Below are 13359 nucleotides of genomic sequence, written 5' to 3' on the forward strand. Positions count from 1 at the left end.
TCCTCTGGAGCAAAAGAATATTTTGACTACATTTTTATTTGAACCTACTAGGCACTACAGGGAATATGCTAAGAATAAATGATATTTTATTTCACTTCTATTTATGCAACCACATGTAAAGCCAAAACTGATCAATTATGGTTTAAATAGTTCAAAAGTTGTTTTTCATTTTTGTTATCCTGTTCCTGAGTATTCACACACACAATTACCCAGTTTCTTTAGGAAACTGAGCCATCATGTAAGCTAGAATAAATCTGTTCTGAGTTAAACCTCATGTATTTTAAAATTAATTATATTCATGCAAACACTTATAAAACCAATATTTTAACAAATGCAGTGCCATTTAAGTGGAAGTATGTAAAGAACTGAAAGTAGAGTTTTCTAAAAATTATTTTAAAAAGTGATTTAATAAAATGAACCAAAGAACATAGAAACAACCACCTGTAAAGCAGACACTGTGAAAGAAGCTTGGGAATAAGAAAAAATTACATTAATTATAATATTTTAGTACATGGGCAAAAACAAAATGACAGTGTCATTTTAGAATTACATATCACAATGGAAAATGGTGTTGACAAGGACTTTTCCTTTTACCAAAATTCATAGGTAGTATCCAAAGTTGAGGACAAAATATCAAGTACCTCACATTCCAGAGAGAAATTAACTCAATTGGAACCCCACTGGTTCTTCTACACCCCAGCATCACTTTAGCCTTCACCTCCTCGGTCTTCCCCTGTGTGATAGGAAACGAAGGAGTAGAGAAGGAATGGGATAAACAATCAGTCATTACTGTCATGGGACTTGGACTTGGACATAAAAATCTATGGTTTTTGCTTTTTCATTCCTTCTCCAGGAAGAATGGGTGTCTTCTGGCTACAAGAGAATTACACATGGAGTTTAGGCATGAAACTGCAACTGCCTTTCCATTCTGTATTTGCTAAGTGTGACGTTGCTGAGCAGCTCTCCGTACCTATTGGAGAAGAGAGGAGAAAGAGTCAGATATGGCAGAGTGGAAAGAAGATACCAGTGATGCAGTCTGAATCTTCATATTTAACGTGTAATAACGTGCGGATTTACTCTGGTTTAAGTGATTAACACTGAAGATAGCCAAACCTAAATCAGTGGTTTTTTAGGGAGGGACATCACAGCAGCAAAAACTTTTATAACAAATAAAAACCTAAGAAAAGAGAAATGAAATCAGTGCAGTTACAGCTGCATTCACCGTCATGTCCATTTAATGTGGTAATTCCGACAAAGCAGCTAATACATCAAACTTGACTGGTGGAAGGGAGTGACTGGTTTATAACTGTTTCATGGCTTATAAAAGAGCATAGTAATTGCTAAGTAATTCTAAAATCTTACAGTGTATGGAGAAACAGTTGCATGATAATTTTGCTTGTATTGAAAGTAGCACATTTTATTGCCTCCAATTTCTTACTAGGCTAGCTTGGCTTCTTTAGATGGCATCTCAAATAGTTTTCCAAGAAAACAGTAGAAATATACTACAAAGTTTCTTAAGTCCTGGCAATTAGAAGTATTATGACATCCCTTCTGCTTAATTCTACTGGACAACTGCCAGCCCAGATTCAAAGAGAGGAGGAAATAGACTCAATTTCTTATGGGAATGACAAAATCAAATTGCATAGTGGGTATGTACTGGATTGGGAGAAATCTGTGGCCATATGTTGAAATCTACCACAGGTAACAAAACAATTAGCTGAGAACAACTAACATGGACATACTTTTCATCAACACTAAAAGAGACACAAAGTAGAGCACGGGTATTGATTTCCAGTTACTTCTCACTGAAAGGCTGCTAAAATTGCTTGAGCAACTATGATTAAAGAAAATATCTTTGTAATAATGGATTTTGTATTTCTCTTTTGGCATTGTCCAGGTTCTGTTCATTCTCTTATGCCCTTAAAAAAAGTGCCATATTCCATTATAAGCTTTATACTTTATCCTTAGGATAACAAAAATAAATAGTTATAGTTACTCCCTTTTAAAAGATAAGGAATCAAAGATTTTAAAGGCTAAGTAACTTGCTAAGCCACGTAGCTGGTGAGTGGTGGAGCTGGAATCCAAATCCAGACAATCTGCCCCACGTCCATGCTCTTAACCACCATGGTTACTGCCTATTTGATTAATTCGGGGTTCTATTTTCACTCTTTTGTAGATTAGAATATAGCTTGCTTATATCAGGGATTTTATTTTTGGCCTCTGCTAATGCACTTGTTCAAAATTCATACTTAAAATAACATCTTAATCAGGGTGAAGTAGTCAATGTTTGGCGTAATTAATCTGCTTCAGTCATTAGTAGGATTTGTCTGATCTGTGTTGTATAGACTGGATAGTAAGTTAACCACACCAATATGTCTGAAACAGTCATCCACCAGGGCCATCAACTCAGGCAGTGGCAGATGGAAAACAAAAAACAAAAAACATAGATTTTATAATGGAGGAAGACACAGGTTGGGACCAGACTCCAGGGTTTCAAATTCTAGCTCTACCACTTACTAGCTGGGAGACTTCGGGCATGACCCTTAATCACTGGGGATAATAAAAGATTCTTCTTGATAGTATGATTATGAAGATTAAATTTAATGAGTTCATATTTGTAGAAATGCTTGGAACTCTATTTTGGTGCCTTTTAAACAATTTTTAAAAATTGTATTTACTTCAGACCACCTAGCCAGGACAAATGATGTGTCTGGGCACTCAGTACATCTGAAGTGTCTGGAGTGGTCAGATGTTAATCTAAACATAGGTTTTTTGTTTGTTTGTTTTGTTTTGTTTTTTAAGTTTTTAAACTTTTTATTTGCATATTAAAAAAATTGTGCATTCCAATAATTAAAATCATTTGAACAACAACAACAAAAAAAATGGCACTCTGATTAAACTGCATTACAGCCTGCAGGACACCTTGGGCCAGCTTGGTTTTACTCTAGATTTCACTGTCGTCCCATCCCACTTCTTCCAACCCACTTCTTCCTTCACCAACATGCAAGTTCTTTTCTTCCCTGCCAGCCAGATAGACAGATGGGAGAGGCGGGCGCGGCCTTCGTTGTCAGTAGTTCTTTGATGTGAAAGGGGCAGCACAGTCATTTAAACTTGATCCAACCTCTTTGCATCTTACAAAGTTAAACAGCTAAAAGAAGTAAAATAAGAAGGCAATGCTTGTGGAATGTACAGTGCATATTGGCGGCGCACGCCTCATTACGATTCGCCTGCTTGCTTCTCCTGTTCAATCGTTTCTTTGGAAGACAGTGGATTTTTCTCTTGCGTCTCTATCTCCTTCAGTTTCGACTTATCGAATTTCTCGATCTCAGCCATATCGGGTTTGTCAGACGTGGTTGCGGAGGAAAAGCGGAGCGAGGCGCGCGAGAACGAGCGAAGTCTGGTCTGCGCAGTGGCCACCACCAAGTTGTCCCAAATATAGGTTTATTTGTCCCGCTATTCAATTTGTTCGACCTATTGAAAATACTGATCTTCCATTTGAGAGTTGTCTTTGGTTCAGCTGAACTAGAAATGGGACTGGGGGATGATTGTGTCCTGCATTTTACCTCCCAAAGAGTGGGAAAGGTATTTTTTGTCCTCGTCCATACCCAGTATTAACCACAGATGGGTTTCAGAGATTAAAAGGGAAAACTTTCCTCACTTAGCCCCAGCCTGGGCCGTGAGTGACCTGGGTGACAGTAGCCCCTTGACCTATCACATCTCATCAGCATCTCATGCTTACAAAGTTCTACCCATCGATGACAGATAATCAACCCAGTAGTCATGGTAGCCCAATCAGTCTCCCTTTTCTGCACCTCTGGACCTTTGCACAATGAGCACTAGGCTGAGGTAGTTCAAATGATCTGAACTTCAAAATTAGAAAACGTGGGGCCAGGCATGGTGGCTCACGCCTGTAATCCCAGCACTGGGAGGCCGAGGCAGGCAGATTACTTGATGTCAGGAGTTCGAGACCAGCCTGGCCAACATGGTGAAACCCTGTCTCTACTAAAAATACAAAAAATTAGCCGGGCGTGGTGACATGCACTTGTAATCCCAGCTACTGGGGAGGCTGAGGCAGGAGAATCGCTGGAACCTGGGAGGTAGAGGTTGCAGTGAGCCAGGATCGTGCCACTGCACTCCAGTCTTGGTGACAGAGTGAGATTCCATCTCAAAAAAAAAAAAAAAAAAAAGAAAAGAAAAGAAAAAGAAAACGTGGTTCTCTGGCATTCACTGACTCTTAAAATTGGAAGTTATTTAATCTTACTGAATATCTCTTTCCTCAACTGTACAACAGGGATGATAATAAAACAGTACCTAATCTCAGTACCTAGTGTATCGTTAGCTTTCATTAAATGGTAGCTATTCTCATTTATTGGATATAGTGCATGCTTCAGTTATTTCTCTAAAGCTCAAAGGGCCTAGTTCTCATGGGATATATGCCTATTATTTGGCAAATGTATCCATGTATAAACCATATAATATTGTGCTTTGGAAAAGTACATGAGAAAAGTAAAATTTATACCCAATTGAACTGTAGGAAAATATAATGTTTCAGATAGAAAAAATTTATATCATTTATAATTAGAAGGGCTACTGATTACAAATTTTGTATTTCAAAGCTCGTATATTAACCATAAAGTATACATCATAGTGTAAGTTAAATGTACCATTCTAAAGCCTCTATTTTAATTCATAAAGTTCATATTTTTATTGCTGCCTTTTGATTTATTACAAAAGTGATTGCTTTATTTACCCAGTATTGATCTAATATAAACTTGCTAAGCTTCATTCTCTTATCAATTAAAAAGTTCTGACTCATGGAATGTTAAGATAATCCATTAAAAAATGAAAATATACTGCATGAATGGACAAAAATGTATTATATACACAATGGAATACTATTCAGTCATAAAAAATAAAATGCTCTAATTTACAGCAACATGGATGAGCCAGTAGAATATTATGTTATGTGACATAAACTAGACACAGAAAGACAAATACCATAGGATCTCACTCATGTGTAATCTACAAAAGTTGATCTCATAAAAGTAGTGAATAAAACAATGGTTACCAGAGACTGGGAAGGGAAGGAAAGAGGAATAAAGAGGAGAGATTGGTTAATGTGTAATACAAAGTTACAATTGGAAAGGAAGAATAAATTCTAGGGTTTTGTTGCATAGTAGGGTGACCATAGTAACAATAACGCCTTGTGTGTTTGAAAATAGCTAGAAGAGAGATTTTGAATGTTGCCACCACAAATAAATAATAAATATTTGTGGTGATGGATATACTAATTGTCCTGATTTGATGATCACACAACATATATGTCTATCAAAACATCACAGTGTACCTCGTAAATATGTACAATTATTGAGTCAATAAAAAAGAAAAATAATTTAAAAATAAAAAAGCCTGAGATTTGAGCTGCTTACAAATAAATATTATAACACTACATTGTCATTATCACATTTTGACTCTAATACAAAACTATCAGTTCCACAGCATTTAAGAGCATTTGTTTAATGTCAATAGCAGAATTCACAAAACTGACAATTTATCTCACTCTCTTGCTCTCTTTACGTTAAATAGATCAAAATCATGACCAATGGTCTGAGAAAATGTGTTGTTTATATTTAATAGAGTTCAATGCAACTAGAATTTATTCTTAGAAAAATATATTTCAGAAAATTTGAAATGTCAACTCTAGAACTTGAGATAAAAATTCATATTAACTTTGAATTTGGTTCAAAAATAAAAATATGACCCTGCTAGAATTATTCATTAATTGCTTGGAGAGATTTCAAATATTTGACAGTAGGACTAGACAATCCATCATGATAGAACTGGCATGTGTCTTTGCATTTTAGCTAAAATATTCATGGTTTTAGAAAGATTTAGTATTGTCTTAGTTAATATTATCTTCAGAATACATAATTAGCATTGAGTTTACATATTTATTACAAACGGGATAAGAGTTCAATATCACTCCTTGGTCAAATAATACAAACATTAATGTATCCATGTCATCACACTGCCAGCTGCTATTGTTAGAGCATCCCCTCCAAAACTTAATGTGGGAAACTTAATTCCCAGTGTGGCAAATTTGGGAAGTAGAACCCTTACAAAGTGAGGTCTAGTGGGAGGTATTTGGATTAGGGGGCTCTGCTTTCCTGGGCTGCTTGGTATCATTCTCATAGTAGTGACTTCTCCCTCTCACAAGATTGGATTAGTTTTCGTGGGAATCTATTAGTTCCCGTGAGAGTGGGCTGTAACAAAGCAAGGACACTCCTTATGTTTTGTCTCTTTGCACTTGTCTGCTTCCCATTTGACCTTCTGGGATGGCAGCACAAAGACCCTCACCAGAAGCCAAGCAGATGCCGGTGCCATGCTTTTGGACTTTCCAGGTACCAGAATCACAAGCTGAACAAACCTCTTTTCTTCACAAATTACTCAGCATCAGGTATTTTGTTATACCAACACAAAACAGACAAGACAAAGACACCACCTAAATACAGAAAACAGTATATAAAGGAAATCAAGTCTTACAATGTTCAAGTTAGCTTTTAACATTTGGCTTTGATTTATTCATGAATTAAATATTTAAAGAGAACCTGCTTTGTGAAACTTAGAGGAACACTTGATCTTCTCCATTTCTGTTTACTTCTTGAGTTTTGTGGATAGAATACTACTGTTAACAGCTGTTCAGAGAAAACAAGATTAAGAGTCAAAATGTTAGAGAATCTTAGATTTTAAAAAGCAATAAGATTTGTTTATGGCAAAAGTTCTTGTTCTTTTAAAAAATTCTTTAAGTAGGGGATTCAGGGTGTTATAAAATTTCCCAAATATAAATGGCCATGGGCCCCTTACCTCCTATCCTAGTAATATTTATTAATATATTAATCAACATTATAGTGTTGTGAAATCTGTTCCTGAGAAGTCGTCTTTTCTAATCTACTCTTCTTGTGGAGTGGGTGACTGCAGACTATTAAATTTAACTTTTTCTCAAGGACAATATTAGATTTATTTTGGAATTAAACATAGATTTTTTCCACTTCAAACGGATTTTTTCTACTAAATGTTATTTTTTCCATCCAAGTGGAGTCTCTTTCTAGGATTCTGCCATCTAGAGGATCATGAAATGAATAACTTGATGTTATCTAATTAGGTTTAATTTGCTTTTACTGCTTAAAATATGTTATATTTTTCTAAGCTCTCAAAGAGTTAGATAAACTCTAATAAAAACTCAATGATCTGCTTATGTAGAAATTCTTTGTAAAATGTCATGAATAATTAGTACTAACTATAATATATTCATAAGCATATATATGCATACATATATATTGACTTCAGATGGTCAGGAAGTCTTCTGTACTTGTGGATTTGTAGTTTACGGTTTCAAAAATTTATATCAAGGTCTGCTCACCGTTATTCTTTTTCTTGTTGTTTTTGTTTTTATTGATATTATGATCCTCTCTTACCAAAATGTGATAAATATTGAAGTGTTTATTATTTATTCATACTATCAATCATGTAACTAAAACTTAATGTTAAGTATATGTAATTGAGAGGGAGAAATATTTGCATAGTGGGAACAGAACAGTATTTAAAATTACCTTATTAAAAAGCCTCCTAAATTATCTTCTATGTGAACAAAAGTACAGAAAATTAAATAGGAAATATCACTTTCATTAGAATTCCTCTCCTTTGTACATAAGTTGAAGTTTTGTTTCAATATAAAATTACTACGACAAATTCTTTGTCATGAAATATAGGTTCATCTTCTACATTTTTTACCTAACATATTAAAACTTTTTATTTAAGTAAGTGTGAATTCTGAAGTTACCTTGATATTAGTTAGCTTTACTTAATGAGTGGTGGTAAGAAATGAGTTCTTATTAAAATGGAAGAATCTTTGATTCATAAGTAATAAAAGAATGCCTGGAAATTGACAGTTTGAAACAGGCAAGTATCTAATGATCCAGTCGAGATTATTTTAATTGGCTAGACCTTTGTCACTCTAGTCCATCCCAATAAAAAGTTGGTAAGTTACAACAATATGAAACTCTATACAATATCCACATCATCACAGGAGGATCGAGGTTTTGTGGAATCAGAAGCTTATACAATTTGGAGGAGTAATTTTTAATAAAATATTACAAATACAATAATTCAAAATTTCTAGACATTTCTTAGCAGTTGCCTATTCCAGTGAGAGGTCTTGCAGCTTTAAGTTTCAACAGGTTTATGATAAATAAGCCTTTCTATATTATTCAGATATCAAGGATATCTGCTAGAAAAGCATCACAATTGAGGACAAGAGAACTTTACCATTTCTGAAATTAATCGTTCTGGATTTTGATTTCATTACAACATAGGCAAGTGTGCATTACATAAAATTATCTCTAAGGTTTCTTTTGATTGAAGAATTTCTATTTTTAAGTGGAAAATTTATTACTTCCAGAGCAAGGCATTCTCCTTGCTAATGTGGAAAAGTGAGTGAATCTTGTTAATTTATTTTGGTACCGTAATTTACATGATTATTTCCTGCCCTCTAAGTTATATTTGCTTTCATAGAGCAAAATATATGTTGGCTGTTCTCAGAGGCCTCAACTGGTTAAAATATCTTGTTCTTGTTTTACAGAATTATTCAATGTATTTTCTAAGTCAGGGTCCTGAGTACTAGCTCCAGATCGTTTGTTTTCACAGAGCAAAATGTATGTTGACTGTTCTCAGAGGTCTCAACTTGGTTAAAATATCTTGTTCTTGTTTTACAGTAATAGTCATTATATTTTCTAAGTCAGGGTCCTGAGTACTAGCTCCAGATCATTAGGGAGACGTGGGGATCTTACAGCAGAGAAGAGATAAAAGGAAGAATGGGAATCCGTTCCCAGCATCTGCCTTCTCTTCTTCAGCAAATCTTAGAATTGAAAGCTTGACCTACTAACTGAGACATTAATATCATATATTTGAAAGTTGAAATGATAAGTTCTTATCATTTAGCTTTCACTTAGAAGTAAGAACATGCAGTATTTGGTTTTCTATTCCTGTGTTAGTTTGCTAAGGAGAATGGCCTCCAGCTCCAGCCATACTCTTGCAAAAGCCATGATCTTATTCTTTTTTATGGCTACGTAGTATTTCGTGGTGTATATGTACCACAATTTCTTTATCCAATCTGTCATCGGTGGACACTTAAGTTGATTCTATGTCTTTGCTATTGTGAATAGCTGTGCAATGAACATTCATGTGCATATATCTTTATGGTAGAATGATTTATATTCCTTTGGGTATATACCCAGTAATGAGATTGATGAGTCAAATGGTAGTTCTGCTTTTAGCTCTTTGAGAAATCACCATACTGCTTTCCACAATGCAGATGCTAGGGTCTACTTTAGGAGGGAGATGGAGGAGGGAGAGGAGCAGAAAAGATGACTATTGGGCACTGGGCTTAATACCTGGGTGATGAAATAATATGTACAACACACTGCCATGACACATATCTACCTATGTAACAAACCTTCACATGTACCCCCAAGCCTAAAATAAAAGTTAAGTAAAAAAGAATGCTGAAATGATAATTAAGTTAGGTGGGTAAGCAGAGTTTTGTTTTTTTAAGCACCAGATCAGTAAATATAGAATTGATATGAATATCACTGACATGTGAACATCTTTTCAGGACTATTTTCCCAAAATCAATATAAAGATAGAGTCTCTTTGCTTTCATTTTCTATTTATATATGAAAATATATAGAGAAAAATTATTCAGAGATGGACCAAAATTTTATCTTTGTGTGGTGCCTCTATGTAATCATTTTAAACAACTAAAAAACTGTAAGACAGACTTTTTATTTTTGAAATGGGATTGAAAAATTCCATTTTGTGAACAAAAGAGTTAATTTATAGGATTAGCAATAGCCAAACCTTGTCTTTTATATACACAGGTATATAAAGCAACGTAGTGTTAAAGAAAAATCAAGCATTGTACTGAAGTAGCCTTCCAATTTTACTACAATACATTTTTTGTAGGATAGATTGGGCTATTTCACATAGATTAAATTTGACAGGATACCAGACTATTGCTATATTTTTACTTTTAATTCAGTACCCTTTTTGATAAATGTGAGGCAGAAAATACATATTTTTGGGTTTTTTTCTGATGGGGAAAGTCAATTGAATAATACTTCAAAACTCTGCCATGACTGTGTTTCTGGCTTACATTATTTTATAGATAGCTGGAGGGTATTTTAGCCTTGACGTTTCACTTGTCCTGAAAATAGTGATGATACATGGACCAGCACTACATAGAGATCCCATTTTTCTTTCCAAAAGTGCAGTGTGATTAGCCTTTTTATCCTCCCAAGACTGCTACCTAGGGAGGCTCTCATGTCAAAGCCAATGCAGCTTTGATAAAGCAGCATCTCAAGATACTGTGGTTTAAATTCAGGGCAGCAGTTGGCAATGGATTGTTTACTGGTCTTATTGTTCACTCAGATTTGTCCCTGTCTCATACAGAGATTGCAAAGGATTTTTTTTTTTTTTTTTTAGATGGAGTTTTGCTCTTTGTTGCCCAGGCTGGAGTACAGTGGCACGATCTTGGCTCACTGCAACCTCCCCCTCCCAGGTTCAAGTGATTCTCCTGTCTTGGCCTCCCGAGTAGCTGGGATTACAAGCACCTGCCACCACGCCTGGCTAATTTTTGTATTTTTGGTAGAGACGGGGTTTTACCATGTTGGCCAGGCTGGTCTCGAACTCCTGACCTCAAGTGACCCACCCACCTCGGGCTCCCAAAGTGCTGGGATTACGGGTGTGAGCTACGGCGCCCGGCCGAGAAGGATCTTTTAACTGAACTCTGCATACTATTTATGGCCTTTGGAGACTGAAGAAATCCAAAGATGATACATTGAGGGCAAGGGGAATGAAGGGAGCTGGGAGAGACTCAACAGTTCGTTTCTACCCTGGCATTATGGAAGTTCCTGGGCACATATGCCAGTCTGTCAAGCTGAAAATATAGTTATTCCTGCAAACACTGAGAAAAATTTCAAAATAAAACTCTCAGATATGCAAAACTTTAAAAGGACAGAGTCAACCAAATAGGTCTAAGAATAAGCAAAATTAATGTCAGTTAAGACCATTTCCCTCTGAATAATGGTGAGAGCACTTGGTGGAGAAGTCTAGGTATAACTGACTCTTAGCATTTGTATCCAAATATCACTATTGATTTATAACTTCCCCTGGTTTATCTGAGTCCTACAATCTACCTATGTTAGTAAGCCCTGCCTAAGGTGGCACAGCTCACTCTGGCCCATGGCAGCATGGCACATTCACCTTTGAGGCCCAATCTGTTCTGAAGATAACAGAAGGGACCCCACTACACTTTAACAGATTACTCAAAGGGATTCTATCCCTGTGAGCTTCTTCACACTGAAAAATGGGATAATGGCAATTCATCTAACAGGAATACAATTCTTTGGACCTGCAGGCACCAAAATAACAACAAAAATCAATGAGAAGGAAGCTAAGAATCCCACTGGACCCAATAGGTAAAACAGAAAAAGTCTCATTATGTTCATGAGATATTAATTTGTCTCTGTTTTTTTCATTTGCATCATGTCTGGAGAAAGGTAAATAATTCACACATTATTTTAATTTTAATGTTTTTTTAGACAGGGCTGTGCTCTGTCACTCATGCTGGAGTGCAGTTGCATGATCATGGGTCACTGCAGCCTCAACTTCCCGGGCTCAGGCAATCCCCCTGCCGCAGCCTCTCAAGTAGCTGAGGCCACAGGTACATGTGCCACCACACCCAGCTAATATTTTTCTTTCTTTCTTTCTTTTTTATTGTAGAGATAGGGTCTCACTATGTTGCCGAGGCTGATCTTGAACTTCTAGGCTCAAGCAGTCCTCCTGCTTTGCTCGCCCCAAGTACTGAGATTGCAGGCATGAGACATCATGCCCAGCCTCTTAATTTTTAATTTTTTAAAATATGATCAAACGGGAGCTGAGATCTGCTCTGCTTTTATGAAATGGAAGAGTGGTGGTCAAAGAAACAGTCATTGTACTAAGAAATGGCTTGAAAGGATTTTGCTTTTCTGTCATCTCCATTAACCCTCCCCACCCACCATTAAGCAAAACAAATCAAAAACAAAAGCAAACAAACGAAAATCAACCCTTAGTAAATTTTCCATTTATGTTAAATTTTGCCATGCAATGTTTTAAAACACGTTTTAGTCTCTCATATAACTCCTTGATTCACACACACACACACACACACACACACACACCCCTCTCCTACCAAGAAAAATGGAGGCAGCAGGACAGGAAGAAGAGACAGGACTTCACTTACCTTCGTGGCTACTGCATCCAATCTTCCTGGCTCCTTCTTCCTCCTTTTCATTGGGGGCATTTGTAAATTAAGGCCTGCAGAAGACATCTGCTATGATTACCCTAGGATTCCTTGTATTATCACAAAATTCACTTCCAGGTTTCCAAGGGATGATCCAGTTTGCATATTAGCCATGCTTATACAAATAAATAGAATACTTTGTGAAACAATTTGAAATATTTGCTCAGAATGAACAATATCCTTTACTCAGCAGGCGACGTGTATTGGTTGAAGTTACATAACGGATATTTTAATAAGAGAATGCTTTTTCCCACCTCACCCTTCATCGCACATAGTTTCTTTCTGCTGCTAACCCCTCTCAGCAGTGGCTAGTTGTAAATTGAAGGCTAAGATGTCTGCAAGAAGCTGAGATTCATAACATTGTGGAGTGTAGGCTGTAGGGTGAATGGCAAGATAGATGTAACAAAGTATAGAGAAGCAGGGAGAGTTTCTCTGACTGGCTAGGACATGTCATATATTTAATGGAGAAAGCAGTCCACATAAAAAACACATCTACATATAAGGTGTGATTTAAATGGCTAAGTTTAAATGAAGATGGTCTGTGCCTCATATTGATTTTTATGTTATTCTTTATCCCATTAATTGAAATATTATTATCTGGATATATAATTCTCTTATTAACAGCGTCTGTGAGAAAAACTGTAGCATGAATTGTTCATGTGGTGTGCATATATGAAGGAATTTTTAAATTTTCACTGGGTTTTTTCATATTTCAGAAAAAAAGTAGCAAATCGCTCCTTCGAAGAATAAATGTGACATTATCAAGGATGTTGTTCCCATGGCATCATTGACTTTATCCAATCGCAGCAGCTTATATTTCCATAGAAACTGGATCTGACAATGACTACTAAAAGTGCAGTCCCCCATAGCAATATCAGTTGAATTAAAAAGGAAGCGTAAATTGTCTTATCAAAATCTTTTCCCACACAGTCCACATTCTCACATTGTCCTCTGCTATTTTA

The 13359-nt window shown here is 36.0% G+C and overlaps 1 protein-coding gene across 1 annotated transcript; it reads right to left on the minus strand.

Annotated features, from left to right (window-relative positions):
- Nucleotides 1-2788: 2788 nt before the first annotated feature.
- LOC112627064 lies at nucleotides 2789-12424 on the minus strand. The gene is made up of 2 exons (XM_025389410.1): nucleotides 12338-12424; nucleotides 2789-3432 (listed from the first exon to the last, which is right to left on the minus strand). The coding sequence occupies exons 1-2, from the start codon at nucleotides 12422-12424 to the stop codon at nucleotides 3217-3219; spliced, it is 303 nt and encodes a 100-aa protein (XP_025245195.1). The 3' UTR covers nucleotides 2789-3216.
- Nucleotides 12425-13359: the final 935 nt, after the last annotated feature.

Source organism: Theropithecus gelada, chromosome 6 (assembly GCF_003255815.1).
Source record: "Theropithecus gelada isolate Dixy chromosome 6, Tgel_1.0, whole genome shotgun sequence".
In the NCBI taxonomy this organism is placed as follows: Eukaryota; Metazoa; Chordata; class Mammalia; order Primates; family Cercopithecidae; genus Theropithecus; species Theropithecus gelada.